The sequence below is a fragment of the Cyclopterus lumpus genome, chromosome 11 (genome assembly GCF_009769545.1).
Source record: "Cyclopterus lumpus isolate fCycLum1 chromosome 11, fCycLum1.pri, whole genome shotgun sequence".
In the NCBI taxonomy this organism is placed as follows: domain Eukaryota; kingdom Metazoa; phylum Chordata; class Actinopteri; order Perciformes; family Cyclopteridae; genus Cyclopterus; species Cyclopterus lumpus.
In genome coordinates, this window is record NC_046976.1 from 16,065,864 (window position 1) to 16,088,812 (window position 22,949).

At 44.8% G+C, this 22,949-nt stretch overlaps 1 protein-coding gene across 2 annotated transcripts in view; it reads left to right on the forward strand.

Annotated features, from left to right (window-relative positions):
* Positions 1-166: 166 nt before the first annotated feature.
* Positions 167-22,949, forward strand: part of LOC117739130 (ubiquitin-conjugating enzyme E2 E2-like) — a 49,019-nt gene continuing 26,236 nt past the window's right edge. Inside the window, exons 1-3 of one of the 2 annotated variants that reach the window (XM_034545425.1) lie at positions 167-371; positions 3,488-3,686; positions 8,126-8,176. In XM_034545425.1, the coding sequence (XP_034401316.1) occupies positions 3,496-3,686; positions 8,126-8,176 (242 nt within the window). In that variant the 5' untranslated portion in view covers positions 167-371; positions 3,488-3,495. The remainder of the gene's footprint in view (positions 372-3,487; positions 3,687-8,125; positions 8,177-22,949) is intronic. The other variant, XM_034545424.1, reaches the window with a different exon arrangement.

The following is a 22,949-nucleotide window of genomic DNA, read 5'->3' on the forward strand; positions in this document are numbered from 1 at the left end:
TTTAAAAAAAATCAGTATTAATCAGATGCAGTTTGACTTTATTCGCAAGGTGTCACCTCGCTTATGCTCCGCTCGAAACGTGCTCATTTTGGGCTCTTACTTTGACAGCTCAAAACCGGAAACGATGCGTGTGACTACCGATAACTTGACCGTGGCGGTGGTTTTTTTTATTTTTTTTAGCACATTCTCTCGCAGTCAGTCAAAGCAACGGGCGGAAAAGCAGCGCGGACAACCAGCGTTACAGACCACGGAATATAAATACATACACACGGCGGACATTTAAACCCCCCCCGTTTCTCCCGTCGCGTCCAGCCTGCTCGAGAAGGTGAGTCTTCTCCTCTGAACACGCGACTCCACCAACGGAATACACGGTAATTACGTTATTAGAGGGAGGGGGCGGCGGCGGCGGGGGTGGGGGGTGGGGGGGGGGGGGGGCATCCATTCCGTCTATTGTGCTGGAGCAGATTTAGCAGCGGTCAGTTGGAGCTCCGATATCGGACATGTTTTATTATGGGCTTTATCTGCTTCCATCATCTTCATCAGGACGTCTCATAACGAGGATGTCTTGCTGTTAACTCAAGAGGGAAGGGGGGGGGGGGGGGGGTCCCTCCAGATACGTGCCTTCTTCTTCTTCTTCTTCTTCTTCTTCTTCTTCTTCTTCTTCTTCTTCTTCTTCTTCTTCTTCTTCTTCTTCTTCTTCTTCTTCTTCTTCTTCTTGTCCTGCGTGGTGCTGAATAACAGAACCCCAAGCGCCCCCCCCCCAACCCGAACCCCGTGCACAATATCACTCTTTTAAACCCACTCCTCTGTAACTGTGCACGTGAAAGACATTTAAAAAGCAGTTTCATTCCGCGTTACACCCATTGCACCAAACGGACCAATCCGGATTAAACTTCTTTAATGGGGAACATTTCAACTTTTACACACACATATATGTGTATATATGTATATAAAGAACTGGTTCGTTAAGGTACAATATACCTACAATGTATTTACATTTAGAAAAAAAAGCACAACACAATATTTTTGTACATCATTGTTGTTGTTGTTGTTGTTTTGTTAGGCCTGCTCAATGACACACACTTTTGGGGAAGCTTCATTTTGGTTGACGAGTTATGTTTGACGTGTTTTGACAGTTTCACCCCTGAAGGTGAACATCTGCCCAAATAGATCTGCAACTTTTACTTCTCAAGTGTGTCCGCCGTCACGTCCTCCACGTCATAATAACCGCTTATCCCGAGAGCACTCGAGTCTCCAGAGCCTGTACATGTTGTCACCTTTTTAAATGACGCCCTCCCTCACCCTAACCTCATATAATCCCCCCAATTATCTCCCACATCGGCTCGCCACCAATTGCAGTTAATTGCATCAGATAGCCTTGTGTGCTGTGGCTGTTTGTCAAATGTCAGACGCGGAGTCGGCTTGCCAAAGCCGCTGTCATGTTTATTGAACAACCTGCCCCTCACTTCTGTCCAATTTGATATTCATTTCAGCCCCCCCCCCCCCCCCCCCCCACAGCCATCCGTCTAGTATCATACATTTTTCATAGCAGGACGTGGGAATGTAAATAGAGGCATTTCACCTTGACGCACACGCACACACACGCACACACATGCGCACACGCACACACGCAGAATGGTGGAGGAATTGGATTTAGTGAACATGACCTTGTAGGCGTCTTTATTATTGAGACTCAAAGCGTGTGACCAGCGAGGGTGTTCAACTCGACTGATTCTGGATCAGCGGTAAAGGATCTGTGGTCCCTATTTACCCCCCTCCACCCCCTCCACCCCCCACCCTGATGACTGATAATCCAGGATGTGTTGGTCTTATTGTTAAAATTAGTGCCGCTGTTGAATAAAACATTGTTTTAAAAGTCCCACAGACAAAGACATGACATTCATCAGGTTAAATGGCACACGCCACATATATATATATATATATATATATATATATATATATATATATATATATATATATATATATATATATATATATATATATATTACAGGTGCCGAGTACACGTTCCAATGAAGTGATCAAAGGACTGTACATTGGTGAATGAATGAGAAAACGCAGACATTTCAGGGAAGTAAAAGATGCACTTTTCCTAAATAATTGCTTTTCTCAGCCGTTGGCGCGCTGAGAGCCGTCGAGAGGCACTCGAGGTGCTCCCAGTCTCGCTCAGAGCATTTTAAAGATTACATTTGATTTGAGCTTTAAGATGTTTTACTTTAATATTTAAACACAATCGCGCTCCCAGAAAGAGAAAAACAAACAAACACACAAGTCCGTCTCGCCCCCAAAGCGAGATGTTCTTCGAGGGTAATTGTGCTCCGGGCCTGCAGAGTCAACTTCTTTAACGATTACAATCTTCTCATTAACGAAGAATTAATGCACCTCGGTGCATTTAACGCGACGTTTGAAGGCTCCCTTTGAAGGCTCCCTTTGAAGGCTCCCTTTGGCTTTTCTGTATGTTATACACACACCTGAATGTCTTTGGTGGTAGAGCAAGCCAAGCAAAAGGAAATTGGGATTGATATATTTCACAATTGAATTAATGAATCAATTAAGAAAACAAAGCAGCACAATGACAATAATCCTCGGTTACAGATCGAAATGAAATGAATGACTAATCCTCATTCATAAAGAAACTCAACACTAAACGTGATGAAATGAGATGTGATATTACAGGCGACGTGCACGTCTTCTTTATTTATATAATGGCTGACTGAGAGTGTCAATAATAATGTAAGCAGACAAACTACACGACTGACTAAGTGATAAACCCTAAATATTCGACCGAGGTTCAAATTAATGTTGAAAATGTGGGAACACTTTATAATGAATTATAAACATACTTATAATGCATATATTCTTTACTTCAAGCACCCACTTAGAGTCATTTATAATCCCATAATGCATCACAACAGTGATTATAATGCATTCATTATATTACAACCATGGGTTATATTATAAGACACGCATCCTTGCACAAAGAAAAAATGTCAGTGAGTGAAGTATTATTTATTATTATGATATACTAAATAAAATACTTTATAATATGTAATTATCGTTATGAAGCATCGTGCATATTTATGCTTTATGCCGATTATTATGCATTTAAATGTTTGTATTGTATTATGGAAATGGGCGCCAGTTGTTCAGAGAAGACATTTGAAGTTGTCATTGGGAAATTGAGCATTTATAACAACAGAAAACCCTTCATGAATTAGCCGAAGCGTGAAAGTTCCTTCTTGACCTTTGACCCTGTAGGTCAAATCCCAACTCAATGTCCACTTATTAGCTCATCGCTGATCACAGAATCTTCACCAGCGGATTGAGTTAACTCAGTTATTGAAGGACACCGTCTTTGTGGGTTCAGTATCCGTAACTCTTGCGTGTGTGTGTGTGTGTGTGTGTGTGTGCGTGTGTGTGTGCGTGTGTGTGTGTGTGTGTGTGTGTGTGTGTGTGCGTGCGCGCGCAGTGTTCAGCATGTCCAGTGAGGTGCAGCCGAGGCCGGACGACAGCCCCAACACCAGTGGGGGAAGCTCGGACGCCGAGCAGAGGGAGGCGGCTCCGCCGGAGCAGCCGGGCCCCGAGCAGCGGGACCAGACACAGCCCAAGAAGAAGGAGGCCAAGATCTCCAGCAAGACCGCCGCCAAGCTCTCCACCAGCGCCAAGAGGTGGGTCTGCTGCTGCTGCTCCCCCCCCCCCCCACTCCCTTTTGGGTTGTACTGCCCCCCCGGCAGTTGTTATCAGCCCGAGCTCGGCGAGCGTGTCCTCGCTGATACCAGAGCTGTCGAGAGAGATGTCGTTGTCCCCTCCACACTGTGCCTCTTATTGGCAGCTGACAATCGGTGGCAGATGATTTAAGCCATTTAAATACCGGTAAAAACGAACAAACACCTTTCAGACGTTCGTGGTGTTGTTCACTGTTGTTTCTTTTTCTTTTTTCACCTCCACACAGCTGACCAATCATGATTTGGGGTGGAGAGGAGAAAAAAAACTGTTAATTAGCTCATAAAGGGGCGGTTTGAAAAGCTTTCCATCATACAGACATAATAATCATTCAAACAGAAATAACTGCGCAAGCACAATCGTTCCCCGCAGGCGTTCACGTCAAACCCGTCCTACTTCTCTCCACCGTTCCTCGTGGATGGATGACATGGGGCGATTATGGACGAAATAATAAACACGATTCAATAGTCACCTAAATTGAGATCACGATAATTTAACACAACTGTTCATGTGTTTCTAGGGTCTAAATATTTTGACTGCACTTTCTCATTTCAACAAACAGGAGCGCTGCTTTCTCTCCCTTCACGTAAATGGTTTGCATCAAATTAAGACTTCTAGTAAGCAAAATTAATTTGTTCCAAAACAATGTAATTAAAGCTGCTTTCAGGAGATAGTTGTAAGGTTTCATTTACGACAGACTTACGATTATCACTTAAAGGTGTATTCCTCGTCCACGGAGCACAACAGAGAAGGCAAATGACACCTGTAACAACACAGGGGCGCATAAAACAAGAGGAAATCGAATGAATCTATTGCCCCAGTGCATGCTGGGACGGTTCTTAACACATGGTTTCCAACTCATTCCGCCAAAATAAGAGCGCTAAATTAGGATTGGCCGGATTTTCAGCTACAGAAACACCCGACTCGGCCCCCCAAATGGAATGTTAAAGGCAGGTTTTCTTAAAGGTATCTTAAAGGTCAAGTGTGAAAGGAAAAAGAAGTGCCTTCACACCACGGTGCGGTTTTCAGTGGCACGAAACTAAATCGAAAACCATCTACTCACTTTGTCCAGCATGTCGCCCAGCGGTCTATCAATCGTCTGCTTTTCGCCTCTTGCAACGACAAAGAGAAAAAAACAAATCCCGTTGTCCACAGGAGGCTGTAAATAAATACAGAGCTGACTTCTTATCTCCAGAGTTGGCTGCAACATAAAAAAATAAGGACCTAGAGGGTAACTATTTTATAGGAAGGTTGACAGGCGCAATGTTATGTAGTTGCTTTTCAGCGCCGGATCGTGTAACAAATCACCGGCTGCTCCACACATAAGCCAAAGCTGGTGTTTTCCATCACAGGAACTGGGCTCGGATGATATTGACTTATTTGCATATGTTGAGGCATGCAGAATGTAATAGTTTAGAGCACGCGGCGTCTCGAGGGATTATCAAACGCGACGAGCTGTGGAACATTAGAGAAAGCAAGTGTTTAGTTAAAGAGGCAACGACGCGCGGCACAATCAATGCTTTTCTCCCTCTTCAGGATTCCCCGGCCCCCCTTTTTTTTTGTTTTTTCCATCGCACCACTCTCCCTAACGGGTCCCACGGCTTCCGCCGTCAAATGTGCCACCTCAGGAAATACTGCAGATAAAATTACACAGCACGCACTCGAGCTGAGAATGACTCCGTGACCGTAGGAGATCGTATTACAGGCTCCTTTTTTTTTTTCCTTCCCTCAAGTGACTTGTGTGCAGTCATTTCCTCACAGAGAGGCGTTTAAAGAACCCCCCCCCCGCCCTCCTTGGATACCTTTTAGTTTTGTGTTCATCAACCAACCTGTGAAGTGCACTCCCTCCTAGGGGTTATTCTATGAGGGCGTGTTATTGTCATTTCTTATACTTACACTTTTAGCCGTCGTTGTATTCTTCAGTGACTGTTATGACAACATATATTTAAAACACAATGCGCCCAGTGAACCTGCGATGCCACCGCCATCTCCAAAACGGGGAACCAGACGGTTGGAATCAGAGCGAGTTAAGTTACGGCCACCAAGCGAAGGTTCCTCTCGGTTACATCGCGGTGCGTTCAGGCTCTGGCCGGGTGAGAATGAGATATTTTATTTAGTATAACGTCGAAAAAGGCAGATTAAAACGTCATCATGTGTTAAAATGTTATTTCGTAAAACGTAGTTTTGGTCGAGAGACCTGAATTAATACAGTCGTTTTGAAGGTGATGTTTTCAAAGAAGTTTAAAATAGGTGTTGATTTCCTGACACCGGCTCTAAAAACCTTATAATACATCATTAAAACTTGGCTTGATGAGTTTAATTGTTCCAATCTTTTCCAGTGACTTCCAGCTGCTTGCATTGCAGTTTGACTGAAGTGCGTTTCGCTGACACTTCGCAGCCCATTAGTGTCGACTGTAGACGGAGAGGGGTTCTCACTCAATCCCACAATGCAGCAGCGTTGGCCGCGGACGCACCTGGCAGAGAGAGACCTGCTCGCTGCGAGAGTGCACTTTTCTAAAGAAGAAAATGTAACCGACGTTGACATTTCTTTCGTCTTGATAAGTACTCGTGATTGACAGTAAAATGAATGGCGCGCCCATTCATTGTCCCCCTAATCCTTGTAGGATTCTTCCATCCTTGCAGATGCGTTACATACGGTAGCTTTCGCTCCTCGGGGGGCCATAAAGTAGCATTTTTGAGACTCTTCTCGAGCAGCGAAATGGTTGCAGCGCGATACAAACGAGCCCCAAATGGCTTCTTTTTTTTCATTTTTTTTTTCCCAGGTGTGACTGTTGCACATCCGCTCGTTGCCGCGTCGATGCGGAAACAATACATTATGTCAACATCGACAGCTTGACTTTCTTCTCTCCTTTTCTCTTGCAATAGCAAATTATTTTTCATGTCCCCAGCTAACACACAGCTGAGTGAAGAGACGGCGAGATCAATAAGAGTACTCAATTATGTTGTCTTTTCGTTTAAAAAAAAAAAAAAAAAAGAAAGCATTGTGAGTTATAGCTGCATATAAGTATGTGAAAGCAAGCTGGAAGGGGAATGAAAAAGGAAAACAAATGGATTTTTTTGTTTTGTTTTTGTTTCTCGATGCGGTTTTGAGCTTCGCGTCCTTGAGAGCTCAGACCGGGCAAATTGATTCCCAGAGTCCAGATTTATCCGACTGAGAGCACGCGGGATGCTCCATTTGTCATTTGGACGTCGACGCCATCGGCTCAACCAAAATCTGATGCTCTTGACGGCTCAAGTATATGCTGGAATAGTTTTCACTCAACGGCTTTTGATAGATTTCACATCTCAGGCACTTTGATGATTAAAATCTTACGGTTAGCAAAGTTATTCCTGCCGAGCTCAGCACTTTTCACACCCCGCGCTGCGGAAAGTTGGCCCGAATGTTATTTTCGTTCCCGAATGCTCGCGTCCGAACTCATTTCAGGCTTCGTACTTTTGAGACCGAATAACTTGCACATGCACACAAACCGTCTTCCCCCGCCGGCCGCGATCAACCCCCCCAAGAACGTGTCTGCTTCCACGGCCAGCGTTAATGAGTTGAACTCTGACACCGTCGGTAACATGGGGGGGAATTGATCTGTGCTTTCTGTAATATCATGAAATGCGAATTTAGAATCTTCCAAAGAGGGGAATTAGAAGATCTGCAATGCCTTTTGTTAACAGAAAGAGAATATATTTAACCCCGCTAGAAACCCTCTAAAAAAAGCAACTTAACAAACACAGAAGGAAAGAAATAATTGGAAATATCACGGTTGCTACGCGGTAAATATGGAGGATGCTGGAAAAACCTGCTTTGAAACCGGCCGAGTCGCTCCATCACCCGTCTGAATGAGTCTCTCTCCGCATGGAGAGGATAGCAGCAGCATTTATAGCTGACTGAGTGATTTTAAAGTGTAACACCCGGCTACTGGATCCTTGTAGGCAAATCACTGACATAGTTTGGTAATGAATACTTAACGGGGAGGGGGCAATCGGACCTCTCTACGGTCTAATCATTAAACCCTTTTTTTTTTTTAAATGTGCCCAGTGTGGAAATGCTCCCAACAGCTCCCTGAAAGCAGGAGGGCTGCCGAATTAATTATGTGATATGATTCATTTGTCCAATTTTAAATCAATATCAATTAATCCATGTGTGTTTTTTTGTTGTTTTTTTAAAGGCAAATATTCAGCCGTGTTGATCTTGCGCGACAGAAATGATTCTTGTGTTGCATCGCAGTGCTCAGACGCTCTTTAGGAAATCAATGCGGCATTCAGTGTATACACTTGCAGATTGATTTTACATGCAGGATTTAGATTACTGTGTGTGTGTGTGTGTGTTGTGACTATGAATATGAATAATACACAGATCTTCCTCTCATTTCAGAATCCAGAAAGAGCTAGCAGAGATAACCTTGGACCCGCCGCCAAATTGCAGGTAGGAGCTTGTTGACTGTGTGTTTTTAAGAGCGCTATTTGCTTCGACACCTACGGCACTGGTGCGTGTGTGTATTTGTGTGTGTGTGTGCGCGCGTGTGTGCGTGTGTGTGTGTGTGACTCACCGAGCATCATGAATAGCATAGGTGGATTATTGTTCCCTATTCGCACCGCTGTTTGCTCAGGCTAAAGCGTAATGAATGGCCCTTGTGAGCAGTCTGAGGCATCTGACTCGCGGGTAATAAATAAGTATCGGTGCCATTGACCTGATTGGCGGTGTTTACCATGAGGATCACTGTAGCGGCAGCGCTGTGTGTGCTCACACTCCCAACTGGGTGGGAAAAGGCACTCCGTCCGTGGCTTGACTGGTTTGCGTGGTTTATTTTCCTCAGAGCGCGGAGAAAGACGGGAGGCACGCTCCTGCCAATCAAGATCTGAGTAAGAGCTCTCATTGTGGGTGGTTTTAGTTTTTGTTGAGTAAGCGTTTTGGTACTCGTCTCAAACGGGGGACTTCTGGCAGCGGTGTTAGTGTGTGTGTGGGGTGGGGGGCTGAGAAAGCAGGGGGAAAAAAATCATCGCTGCTGCATGGACGCTATCGGGCTTGTAGGCACAGCTGGGTTCAGGCCCTCGGAATATTTCTTTACCCGATGCAAAAAAGAAGGGATGCAAAGATCCAGTGTTTTCACCAAACCTGATACCTCAACTCTTATTTAAGTTAACACGAGCCTTCTCGCCGTGTACAAATGTTACTTTTATTGTTTCTAGACCGTTTAGGAGGTTGCGTATAATAGAGACGCACCGATCGATAGGCTGCAGATTGAAACTACCAGGTTATCAGCCGATCGGACTGAGTCTCGTATTTACGTTGTTTTTTTGGGAAAGGAACTTGATTAAATACAAAATATTTTTTTTAAATTTGCTTAAAGGTTATCGTTAACGACTTCGTCCAGGCGGTGCTTCAAAAGGACTTCCGAAACAACGAGGGCAGAATATAATCAGTGTAACCTGGAGTGTCTACGGCCTCTCACTACCTTCATATTAACATGCATTGTGTGAAATACACATCGAGGCACACAGTTAAAAATGTCACACCGCAGATATTTGAGTGATATTCATGTTGCCCAAATGTTGTTGGTCAAAGTATCAGAATCCAGATCGTGAAAGATCGTCTCCGCCCCAAAACTGGAACCTGATTCAGAGTTTTTAACGGTGTACGTCTCCCTGAAGATCTCTAATCAACAGTCATTAGCCATCAACAGCCAATCAGATGTCTGCTCTGCCTCTTCAACAATTACTTCACTGAGCTTGTGCGCAATTATTCCACCTGCACGGTGGGAAGTGGACTCGACGGCGGATGATTGCAACGATTCAAAAGCTGCATTCGTGTTTTTTTTGCGTGGATTATTTCAAACTGTGGTAATTTGCGACAAAATGCTCCAGCTGTGAACTCGTCGGAAGGGCGAAACATCTGGTAACGGCTCCCATCTCCCCTTTTTGAAAAGTGTGTATCTGCAGACAGCTTGATAAACACACGACGTACCGATTCATCGACGCCGTGTCGGCGAGGAATGAGGTGCTGTCTGTCACACTCGAGGGGGCGGGGCTAAAGACGAGGCTAATATGGCTGAAGCCGGCCATTATGGGGGGAGAGGGAAAGACATTTCATGGGCCAGGCATTTGTATGGAAAATGACATTTCTTGTGTAACGGGAGGCTCCCTTGAAGGCTGAAAGGAGCCCTCGTGACGAATGGATTGAGCTCGGCTGCAGTCGGGAGGCCTCAGTCGTGTGTGTGGAAAGATGAGGCTCGGGTTGCTCGAGCATATTTCAGCGAGAGGCAGAGACACTACTTGAAATGTAGATTTACGTATTCATATGCCCCCTGGGGTATTTGCCACACACACACACACACACACACACACACACACACACACACACACACAGACACACACACACACACGAGGCTGTCGCATCCCCGGTGTTTGATTTACCCTCCACGTTTGCACCACAACAATCCCCATTTCTGCCTGCTCCTTTTTTTTTTTTTTTTTTTACGATAAGCGAAGCACATTGTGAAAAAGAAGAAGAAAATGGGGAAGAAAAAAAAACTTCTGCCGCACCTCCGTGTCTGTTGGAACAAAAAAAAAAGGCTTGCCGTCTCCCCCGGTCCTTTCTTCACCTACTAATTGATCTGACCGTGTTAAATAAGCTGCGGCCGCTGAAAGACATCAGATGTGAGAGGGTTGTGAACGGACGCTGTGATGCAGCTCATTACCCAACAGGCTTCTGCTCTTCTTCTTTTTTTTTGTTCTTCTTCTCCTCCTCCTTCGCCTGCGCCCGCCAGAATAAAAGCACAGCTCATGATCACAGCCGCTCCTACAAACATCCTCTCTGACTCACTTTCTGCGTTTCCTTTCAGCAGCAGAAGGAGGAATGGAATTGTAATTCCTCTCGGGATTTAGGGAGAGAGAGAAAGAAAAAAAAAACGCACCTTTAACTTGCACTAAGACATCACGCCTTGTTTGGAGATCATTTGGCTTCACTTTAAAAGGACCTAGCAGATTTCTTTCAATTTTTTTTTTTTTTTGGGAGCCATGTGAGGAAATATTTTTCATCGTGCTCTTTTAATCATCTCTGTCACCCTGCCAGAGAGTAATTAATTGAATGTGACAAGCACTGTGGAAGGGTATGTAAATAGCCCCCACACCAGACACATTATATTAGCCCGGTGCTCGGTCGGCCTTCCTGGCTGTGTGTGTGTGTGTGTGTGTGTGTGTGTGTGTGTGTGTGTGTGTGTCTGTGTGTGTGTGCGTGTGTTTCCCATAATTACCATATCCTTTCATGATGGCCCTGGCAGCGTTTTGATAAGAATCGGCTGAGGGGAAACAATGTGTGGATTCCAAGGGGGGATTGGCCACGCTCTCTCTCTCTCTCTCTCCGTCCTTCTTAATCCCAGCAAGACTTTGTGTGTTCCAGAGGAATATCATCGAAGATCTTTTAGAAATGAAAGCAATAAGGCATGAGAAAGTGTTGCTGCGGAGTGGAATTGAATGAGAGAAGTGTAAATTGATCCGTGACTATCGGGTTGTAGATATGATTTACTCAAACGCGACTCGGCTTTTATTGTCTGCGCTGGTTCACTCTGTCAGTGTACAATGATAGGGCAAAAAATAAAAAAAAAACTATTGGCAATTATTTGTCATTTAGGTGGATGCAAATACATTTTTTTGTTGTAATTTCGGAATTAACACAGAACTTAGATTATTGTGTTTTTAACCCAATAAACTAGAAGATCCTGGACTGCGGGTACCAAGCCTGTGCAGCCTCGAGAGCCTCAGACCGGCCGGCGCATTCGGACCTGAAGAGCTTTAATCACTCTGCTGTTTAGTGTCGACTTCAAGTGTATTAACGGTCTCAATGTTGTTTAAGAGACACAAATACGATTCTACAGGCCTAACAATCTGCACAACTAAGTGCATTGAAACGGGGCCGCAGCTAATGATCATAATCGATTAATCTGCCAGTTATTTTCTCAGTTAATTCATTAATAGTTTGGTCTAATCGAATCACCATTTGTTGTCCAAAGATGTCCCAGCAGCTCAGAGGCCAACGTGACGTTGTCACGAGTCCAAAATATCCAATGTGCTTTTTTTAAATATGAAAGCGGAACATTTTAAACATTTGAGACGTAAATAGTTGTTGTTGTTGTTGTTTTTTTGCTTGGAAAAATGACTTTCTTTTGATTAATTAATTAAGCAGCTAATCGCTGAAATTGCACACGATTTTATTACATTTGTTACAAAGGAAATTTCGCACATCATGGATGTTGATAACATTTTATAAAGAAGAAAAAAAGAAGAAAAAATGATTCGTCCTGCGATCAGTGGCAAATATTTGATGAGTGTGAAAGTGGTTCAGGCAGTCGACTACACACTAAATCTCTAACACTGGCCAGATGTTTCAGGCTGCTTTACCACTGCTGGTAAACCTTTTCCTGGAGGAAACCCTCACGGTGCAATTACCAGGCACGCAAAAACAGTCAACAAGTCCTCCCGCTTGTTGGTTTCTCTGTATCAGGGTGCTGAATGAAAGTGCCTCGTCGTATCGGCTGCAGCGTTCACTGTATTGAAAGGAGCTTGGAGGTGACAGAGAGTGTGTGTGTGTGTGTGTGTGTGTGTGTGTGTGTGTGTGTGTGTGTGTGTGGGGGGGGGGGGGGGGGGGTTCGGCATGCCAATAAGAGGCCCCCAGCAAAGTTCTGCCCGGTTCCCCCTCGCGGGTTAATCCCTGTGCACTGCATTGTTTTCCGTGACCGACCAGTGACATCATCGCTGTTGGTACAAACATGCAGCACGAAGTCAAACGTGTGGATTCACGCGAGGAAAAGGTGAGACGGGGGTTAACTGAATATGTTTTTCGCGTCCTTTTACGTGAACATTAGTCACTTTACACTCGATGGCTGCCCTGAAAAACCAAACAAATGGGGTCTTTTGAGGTCCCACTGAGTTGAATGTTTGTTTTTTTAGTTTTTGAGGATGACGAGAAGTTAAGAGCATATAAAAGTAACTGTGTGCTTTCAACTACGCCGTCTGTCTCATCACATTTTATCTTTTTCTTTTTTTTTTATATCAGTCCTGTGGAAGTCAAACACGTTTATTGGCGCGCAGCCGCAGAGACGCCGCTCAAGGTTTGACCGCGTTAACCGAAACCCACAAACGGGTGTTCCCCTTTGAGCCTTTCAGTTAATTTTTAAATACACACTCGTCTGCGTTTTGTTGGCGACGCCGACCGTTTACGCAAGTTGCCGCGAGCAACCGCGGACACGTTTGGGCTGCAAGTCAACGTCAGTTAAGGCGGTGGACACACCCCGGTGCTCTGAAGGGGCCTCGATGCTGTCGGACTGAGGTCCGCTGGTAGAATACCGACAACAGACAACTCGCTAACGAGCACATGTATACTTTTTATATCACTGGCTGTAGAAAGGTCTGTTAGAACTGCAATAGATCAAAGTCAATAACGGATTCATACATGAATGTTTCCTACTCTTCTCCGGTGTCCAATGCCACCACAAGACAGAGTTGAAAGGTGTCAGTAAAATGGACGGTGTGAATTACATTCCCCTTCACTTCGCGCCCAGGAGTCTCTCGGTGACTGACGGAGGAAAAATTTGTGCCCGGATTGTTATTGACTCCCGAGTCAGCTTCTTTCCAACCAAATATAAAATAAATATAAATGGAGCTTTTTACTACGGAGACGATAAATCCAAAAGCCAACAAAGCGTGCATGTCGGAAACCGATGGGAAAACTGCGTGAGACGTCTTCCTCCAAACACCATTCAAGATACTTTTTTTTTTTTTTTTAAAGAGGAGACTTTATGGATTAGGGGCCATTGTTAGCCACTTCTGAGACTTAAAGCCGCAATTTAGAATCACTTACAACCGGGATGTAACGCTTGACTTCTTTTTGAAAGAGCAAGAACATATTAGCCATCATAAAACATGTCTAAATCTGACACTAGAACATATTAGCCGTCATAAAACATGTCTAAATCTGACACTAGAACATATTAGCCATCATAAAACATGTTTAAATCTGACACTAGAACATATTAGCCATCATAAAACATGTTTAAATCTGACACTGGGGGGATGCACCGATCCAATCTTTTGTCCCCGGATACCGATTCCGAGACACAAAATCATCTGTCGACACCAAATGCCGACACTAAACCCAGTTCTCCTTAATCTCCAAATGTACAATCAAAGCAAAGCAAAGCTTCTACGCGTGGAGCGGATTAGGATCGTTTGTCGAAAGGTAACACGATGCCGTAAACCGGAGCCCTTCATACATCAACTCCACGCTCGTGCTTCATTACAATGCATCTTGCTTCATCGTGTTCAACTCGCCTAACACACACACATACACACACACGGCGTTACGAGTCCTGGTGCTGTGCACAGAGATGGCAGCTGTGATGAGTCACTTGTCCCGTGTGTGTGTGTGTGTGTGTGTGTGTGTGTGTGTGTGTGTACATCAAAGCTGAGGCGAAGGGCAGTGTTTGTTTCCATTACTTTGCATCTCTTCATCTCACGGTTCAATAGAATATTCCTTTTACACAACGTTTGTAAGCTCGCTTGAGTTGTTGGTGCGTTTTGCAGCAGTCGTTTAACTCACGTGACCGATCAGCTTTCTTTCTCTCAACTCAAGGAAACGTCCTGAATTCAAGAGCAGTTGAAAACAAATTCCCGAAGACCTGAATCCATTTCTCTCTCACAGGCCGACGCCTTCTAATCCGTTACCCGGTGACTTGCGGCCATGCGTCGCCTGGAGCGCCAGCTTCTGAGCACACTGCGCTGCAGCTGAGTTTATTTACTTCAAATCAATAGAAACCCGGTTCGCCCTTAAGTTCTCTTTCCAGCTGTTTTCTTGTCTCGCGGCGTATCATTCAACGTATTTGAATAGTATACACAACATTTACAAGTGTCTGAAAAACCTTATTTTTGTTGTTGTTGTTGTTGTTGTTTAATCCGACTCATTTAAAGAGGACATCGTTAAACCCTTAATTTATAAGGCACACATTAGCACACAGTAGTCAAAGTTCAAGACTCGAAGAAGAGCTAATTCAGTTCCTTCCCGTGTGGTCCGGACTCGTTCCTCTGGAATGATTTGGGGTGAGGTTCGAAGTGGTCCGGCTGGTAGTTCAGGTCTGCAGTCCGCCCCCCCCCCCCCCCGCGGCATCCCGGGGCGAGCTTCTGTCACCGTAGTGGTTCTTGTCAGATGGAGGGGAGGCGGTCCAGTTTGTTATTAGGAGACCTCCCGCTGTGAAAACAGCCTCGTGGGCTCGCCAGCTGTTCGGGCAGCTACTCGCTGCTCTGACTCAAAGCTGCATTTGTTGACACACGGTCGCGGAGGAGGGGAAGGACGATGTGCAGTCTCAAGTACGGTTCACAAATACTCCTAAAATAAGAATGTAATGATGACTTCCATTGACTTAAAGGCTGAATAAGAAAGCAGCACGTGTACGTTGCTTTTCCGCATGGGGAACACGGAGCTTCACTGCTGAGGAAATACAAGTGTAGCGACCGTGTAAACTCATTGTTTATGGGGCTGGATTATAGTAACAATGAGCTGTTTAATAGAACAATGCAGTCGAAAATGAATAAACAAAGGGGACGGGGGGGCTGCATTAATCTTCTGGTCGTTTAAGGTGTCAGACTTTAAATAGCTGAAATAATTCCACGACACAGCTGTTTCATCGGAGGGGAGCTCAAGGTCACCGCTCAAGGTCACCGCTCCGGAGACATCTGTGTAGCGTTAGAAAGCAGCCGTGCTGTTGGTGCTGTTTGTTTTGAAAACACACAGTTTCGACTCGGCCGTCTGTCACTTGATCGTCGCTGTTAAAGAAACTATATTTGACTCCCTTTTTACATTTTCCTTCATGGTGTGTGTTTGTATATATAAAGAAAAGAAAATTACAATCTAAGACATAAAATAGTGCCACAGTTGACCTTTTTATAGGGCTATAAAATACAAAACATCAATAAAATATAAACTGAATGTAAACAGGAATCTAGTAAATAAGTATATTTAATTAAAGGAGAAGAGCCGTTGTCTCGTGTTTGTGTCCGTGTGGTCAGTCCAGGTCCAGGTCCAGGTCCTCACTGACGTGAACCCTGGAGAGCCTGAGGGTTCAGGGCCACGGGGGGTGGGGGGTGGCGTGGTTCAGTTCATCTGGGAGATGCAGACATCCCCTCAGCGCTGCTGGTTTCTTCCACGTTGTCCACGCATTTGCTCTTCTCACGGCTAATAGCTTGAGTGGGATACCTGTCTCTCCCGTGCTCGTCCAAATCCCCCCAGTCTTGTTCTTTTGGTTTTTCCTCGTTTACCCGTGAGCTTCGGATGCAGGAACGATGGCGGTTTTGATGACGATACGATAACATTTATGTCCTCTCAACTCAAGGAAACGTCCTGAATTCAAATACAAATGCGTGTCTGTGCGTCTCGTAGGCCGAGAGAACGCACTTAAAATCCCAGCTTCAGATACAGACGGTATTCATTCCGGGGGGATTATGTGGATGTGCGTCTGCGAGGTGACGTTCAGGGGCCACTTTGTTCTACCGTAAAAAAAAAAAAGAAAGAAGATTTGAACAAGCAGCCGATATCACGATCTGTAGAATCACTCCACATTTGTGCTACACTGGTGGAATGCCCCGGGGATTTAAAAAAAACCCTCATTGTATTTGAGGCCCTCAGATTGTTTGAGGAATAAATAAATACAAAAATAATAAAATGGGAAGTTGAGCTGCGAGTGTGTGAGAGAGAGAGAGAGAGAGAGACTCACCCATCTGCTTCAGAGAGGAAACAGAGGAGGCCCTGAAAGATTTCCGCAGCCCCCCTGCAGGGAGACAGCGCAATGGAAATACTAATTATTCTGCATGTCTTTAGCCAGCTTTGCTCTCCCACTGGCTGACTGAAACCCTTTTTTTATTTTCACACCTTGTACGGCTCTCACTATACAACCCCCCCCCCCAAACCCCCAACCCCCATCCTCAAGTACCTTTCATGCGTCTGAGTCGCTGCAGTAAGGAAATAGGAGCAATAGGACAAAATATATACTTGCTCTGGAAGTTTAATCCATCACGGGGAACATTACGCTCGGTTTCATTTTGTCGAAGAGACTCGCACTATCTGGTAAATGCAACAAAAAAAAAGTAACGTCTTGTCCGTTAATTATCTAACAGTGTGATGTCAGCGACTACGGCGGAAAGAAATTAAGCCGTTAAACGCCGAGATCTCACTCCACACACTGAACGATCTTATCTGCAGACTGATGGTCCGTCACACACCCCCGACTCATAATCGGAGTGTGTGTGTGTGTGTGTGTGTGTGTCGCCTTAAGACAAGAGTGGTTCCCACTGGTGGTGATTACCTGACCCGCGGTGCAGCAGTGTGGGTTTATTTTCTCACACATCAGCGACTGATTGCGACGAAAAAATTATGCTCCAGAAGACTTTGACGTCGGCGCTCTTAATAATTGCCGTGAAGCGAACACAAAGATGCGTGTGTGCGGGTGTGCGGGTGCACGCGGCGAATGTCCCGCTGAGCTGGAGGCCTCATGCGTCACTCATTAAATACGCAGCTTTTCTCTTTACCGTAGCTTTATAATCATTTTGAAAAATATAATTTCCTCTGTCAGTGGAGGCGTTCTTTATTTCAGGCGCGGCAGCAGGGCGCGGCAACTTTATCATTTAAAAATGTTCAATTGCTTTTAATTACCTTAAGAATTTGTTGCATAGGATGACTTTTACTTCTCTCTTCAGGACGGGTTCCCATGAGTGACGTCCATGGGAAGTGTGTTTGAAAGGGCGAAGGAATGTCATACGAAGACCATCGGTGTCAAAGAAAAGCTTTAATATGAAGCTGTATTATGCATTTTGACTGTATTTAAAATGATGACAATGTTATATACAGAAAAGGACAAGTGGAGGGAGTTTGACACGCAGCAAATATCCCCAAACTGTTCCACGATGTCTGAACCACCAGATGGTTATTATCTTTTATCCCACAGTTTTTAATAATGAACAAAAATGTAAACAACACATTCCATTACGGTGACTGCACTAGTGCTTCCCATCAGACAGCAGGGGAAGGTGGGGTTTGCGTGAATGACCCATAAGTGACCCAACCAGCTGCTCTAGAATATTACTGCGGCGTTTTTTTTTGGAGTGAAACGCGAAAAAGGAGGGTGCCCTTGTACTTTCCGTCTGTGGCGGGATGTGGAGCATCCTTCTGTGTCTTTCGGGTTCGCCAACTGTGCCGTGCGGCAAACTGTGACCTGCTTGAAAAACACTCTTTTTATTCATCTGACTGCAAATCTGCATCTGGTGCAAAAACACCGTAAACACCGTGTCTACTGTCTGTGTGTCCGAGAGGCCGGTGTATTGACACGCTATATCTGACACGCTATATCTGACACCACGTCCTCCTCACTCGTTTCCTCCCCTCTCTTGTCTGCAGTTTGCTACAGCTGACTAAGCCTGTCTCTGCAGTGGTGTGTGTGTGCATGTGCGTGCATGTGTGTGTGTGTGTTTGTGCGTGCGTGTGTGAATGAGGTCATCATCATATATCAGCTATGCACATCGTGTCTCTGTCTTGGATGAATGATTAGCCTCTCATTAGATATGCCGTCCTGTTCTGTAGAGCGAGGGCTGCAGTATCCTCCATCAGCGCCGCTCAGTCTCAGTTACATGTTCTGTGTGTACACACACACACACACACACACACACGCACACGCACACATGCGCTCTATTCAAACAGAAACGCAATTGCACTTGCACATAAATGTACCACTTCCTCTCCTACGCTTAAAGAGGAAACTTCATTCATGTCTGATACACAGACTGACGCACACTTTGACTTCCTGAGCGTTACCCATTAGGACTGATGCATCCCATAATGCTGTTTTGTTGCAGACATCTCGTCCCCTTCTGATCGGATGTTTTTCTCCACGGGTGCAGCGACAAAATCCCCGATCAGAAACGAACTGAGTCGTTCATTTAATTAAGTTTCTTTGTTCCTCTCATTTAAGCCGCGGCGTTTCATCACCGTTTCAAAGGCTTTTTAGAGCCGCAACACAATCAAAATAAGGATCTGTTGCACCAAAACGATCCAGAGGTGAAGTAATCAGTCAAACTGGTTTAGCGTCGCCCCCAGTGTGCACAGCCGCACTCTACAAATAACCATTGATGCTATGTCTGTTAGCGTGAACAGCTTTGGGCTATTGCATCATGGTTGCCCTCTGTGGCTCAATGGTGCGCTCCTTTATTTGTTTTACCTTTTTACTTTTGGAGAGTTGTGGGATAAAGTGATGTTCTATATTTATTATATTAGCGTCCGCAAATCCCTTTTTTTAAAAGAGCAAAATGTTGTTTTCTGCCCTCGTTGCTTTTCTACCTGTGTGGCATTCAGCCCCGTTGGTTCCAATTAAAGATCTTTAAAAGAGATAAAATATATTAGATCTTTTGACAAAAGAGGGCTCAGTTATTTCCTTCAAATGGTGCTTTTGGGACTATTTTTTCCACGGCGGCTTAATACACATTTAGCGCTATTTGGTTAGTATTTGGAGCATTGACTCAAAGTAAAGGATGTACAAAACATTCAGACAGGGAAAGTATTTCAGTGCGTTAGAACGCAGAACAACAACAACAACACTACCAGAACCTATAGTACTTTGCAAAGACGTGCAGATTTGCCACTTTCCTCCTTTCTCACACCTTTTAATTTAAGGACAGTGAGTAATTAATAAATTGCACACAAAAAAAAAAAATACATCACAATATGAGAAATAAACACATTGAGGATGTGAGCTCCTGCAAAAACTCGAAGCAGGATGCTGCTGCTTTGCGTCCCCACCTGAGCCGTCGTGCTGCAAACACGTTTGTGAAATGTGAATAATTGAACATCAGCCCCTCTGATGTGTAGAGGAGTGGCTGAGTGTGTGTGTGTGTGTGTCTGTGTGTGTGTGTGTGTGTGTGTGTGTGTGGGGCTGGTTAGTAGCCAGAGTTCCCTGTCATCATAGAGATAAAGCAGACGGCTGACAGAAACAGTCCTGGGCGTCTCTTTATCTGCCTGTGTTGTTACAGCTTAACTCAACCAACCAGTTGTGAGCGAGGGGAGATAAGGCGAGCTGTGCTCCACGCCATCGTGCATCGCTGAGGCTTGAAGCCGCCTTCAGAAATGTGCGGCCTCGGGAAAACCTGTCAGATACGCCGGCACAGTCTGAAGTGTTGTCGTCTCTGGTTCCTCTCTTTTTTTTTATTTTTTACTGGGGGTCGAGGGTCAGATATCGATGCCTGAAAAGATAAACACTGCTTTTCAGGTTTAACGAGCTGGTTTGTTTTTCCCCCCCCAAAAAACCTCGTTCCAGTATCTGTCTTGCTAACGTGTATAATTCCTCTCAAACGCACGCATACATTCATTTCCTTTTCCAGATACACTCCTGTAGCTGGATCCTACACTTCATATAACTCAATTTAGACTCCTCCCCAAAGCGGACATTTTGACTTTTGAAGAACACAGATATGACTAACAACACGATGACGTTGTTCTATTCAAGTTTACAACTGAGGCCGCGCCGTCGTCTATTTTCGGTCGGTCTCCGAGGAGGATAAGTTTAGGAGCTTGACAGCCGGATGAAAGAAGCTGCTCTGGAGTCTGCCAGATGCCCCATCACGTGGTTTTATTGGTAACCAAACACAATGTCGCCAGGGCGACCCGAAAATATAGATGACTCTACGAGCTTTTCCGCCAAGTCCCCTTTTAACCACCCATAAACAAATCTTGAAGAAAGAGGGTTTTTTTCCCCCCATTTTCCATTTGCGTCAATGTGGACGCCCTTTAAGAAAATGTTTAGTTTCCTGTTTTTTTTAAATGAGTTTAAGTGAGTGAATGAGTCTGGGAGGTTTTCCAAATTTGATTTAAAACTACAGTTTGAAGTGAAAGGAGTCACTACAAAAACATGCGCCAGTCAATTCAGAGATTTTGGGTCTTCTTTTGAGTGGGAAGAACAAAAAACCAAATGATGGCGTCTGTTTTACTACTTTTTGCGTCTGTGGATTTCTCCTAAATTCTTCAAAACGTTTGCGTCCTATAATGCCTAATTTGCATATTTTCACACAACATTTCAGAGAACTCGTTATACAAAAGAAGAATAGCTTGAATATTAGTAATTCACTGGGTTTTAGTTTCACGGCGATATCTGTTTCATTTTCACTTTTCACTTGTAGCGTCTTGCAAAATGTAACATATTGCAATACATTATCTCAAAATGAGTTATTTCTCACTCCAGTAAGCTCCACTTCAGTCGCTCTTGCGGACACAAAGCTTTCCCCGTTTCATTGCTATCTATATTCTGAAGAGGCGTTTGTTCATCTATCTGTCTTAGCCTGACTTAGCGAATATTTATTTCTAAAAAAACATGGCTGTTGACAGTTATTTTGGATTAATGGAGTGATAAAAAGAGATATCCAAAATGCCTTCTGGGCAGAAAAAAAAAAACATTGACAAGGATTTTGAACCTGGCTTCATCCAATGCTCAGATTTCTGTTCTGGAAACTTTAGCACAAAATAAAATAGAAGACAGTGTCTCATTTGCATAATAAACATGCATTTTCAATAAACCTGAAGGAAAACTTAAACCTTTTGACGCCTTTTGAATCAATTGGGTCTCTCTAAAGTCGTATGTCGTGGGTCGTTTTTTTTCTCTTTATTCTTTAACTGGTTCAGTGTCTGTTGGTCTGCTCCCATGGAGCTCCCACAGCTCCCACTTGGTTCCCTCTGTTTATTTTCCATTTCTCATACCCGGCCAACGCTCCTCTAAACTGCAGTGCTGCTGAATCAATAGTGCAGCGAGAGCCAGGCTGCTCCCACAGACTCCACTGAAGCATACACTTCAAATCCGCCCGTAGTGTGTGTTTTCACGGCGTGGGAAAGTTCGTATTTTTATTTTCTTTATCACTCTGGGATCGTGACGCCAAACCCATCCCCTCTCCTTCGCCTCTCTCCGCTGCCCATCCTGAAAGGTGTCTGTCGCTCTTATCGCCAAACCGCCACAGAGTATTTTCAGTCACCCGGGTTCGCCTCGGGTCCTCGCCGCGCACACGTCCGCCCTTGGTAAGATTAATTAAGCGCTCAGTGCAAAAGACCGTTGGAGTTTTCAAGGTAGTTGCAGGCCGCCTGTAGGTCACCTGCACGATTGGGAGCCTGTGGGAGCCACTCACGCCACCAGCCTTCCCACCCTGACACCAGTCACTGGGCCGGCAAGGCCCCCCGAGCTGCCGTTAATCAAAGAGCGGCTTTCCGCAAAGAGGGGCAGATTCCCCGTACCATGCCTGATCATCCTCCGCACAGTAAATCACGGGGTTAATTGTCTCCATTGCATGCCTCAGTCGGTTTTCCAGCTGATGTGGCCGCGCTAGCTGTTGAATTCTTAATGTGCCCTTTTGTGGTCAGCTTTCAACAGCTATCACCTTCAAGCCTGGACTCTTAATGGGGGGGGGGGGTCTCCACTTTTATTTTCAAAGCAGTTTAGCAGTAAAAAGAAAACCCCGTAATGCTGTTTTTAAGATGAGCTAATGGATCTGCGTAAATCATCGCTTGGCTGGATGTTTTTTTTCTTTTCCCCACTGCGCTGTGAGCACCCGTAACCCCTTCCCTCCAGGGGCGAGGGTGTCTGGTTCCTGCCCGAGGCCTCATGTGTGGGTAAACAGTGACATCTTGGCACCGGGACAAATAGTTATAATGCGGAGAAACGATACGGTGAGATTTCATTACTGTTTTGGCAGAAAGCTTTTGCACACACAGCCACGCTGGGCAGCCGCCACACACATACGCCCACACACACACGCACACACACACACACCGAGGATCCGCTTCCTGCCAGGGCTTTGATTTCATTCAGGTGACGAATCCCCAGCAGCTGCCACTGAGGAGGAGTGTGGGGGGGGGGATTGTGATCTTTAGGATATACACAAGGTGACATGTTGACGTCCTCGTTTTAACAAAACTATTCCTGAGCTCACTGTACTGTAAACACAGTTTATTTTTTGGTTCATTATTCAGCATCATTTATGTGTTATTCCTTAAATACCGTATAAGCAACCTAATTACGTTCTACATCGCTACAAAGTAATGACATGTTCATGCACATTCAAAGCTTCTGAAGTGTAATTGCCTGATTCAGTGAAAGGTCAGATGGAAAAAAACTCGGCTTTTCTAGCCG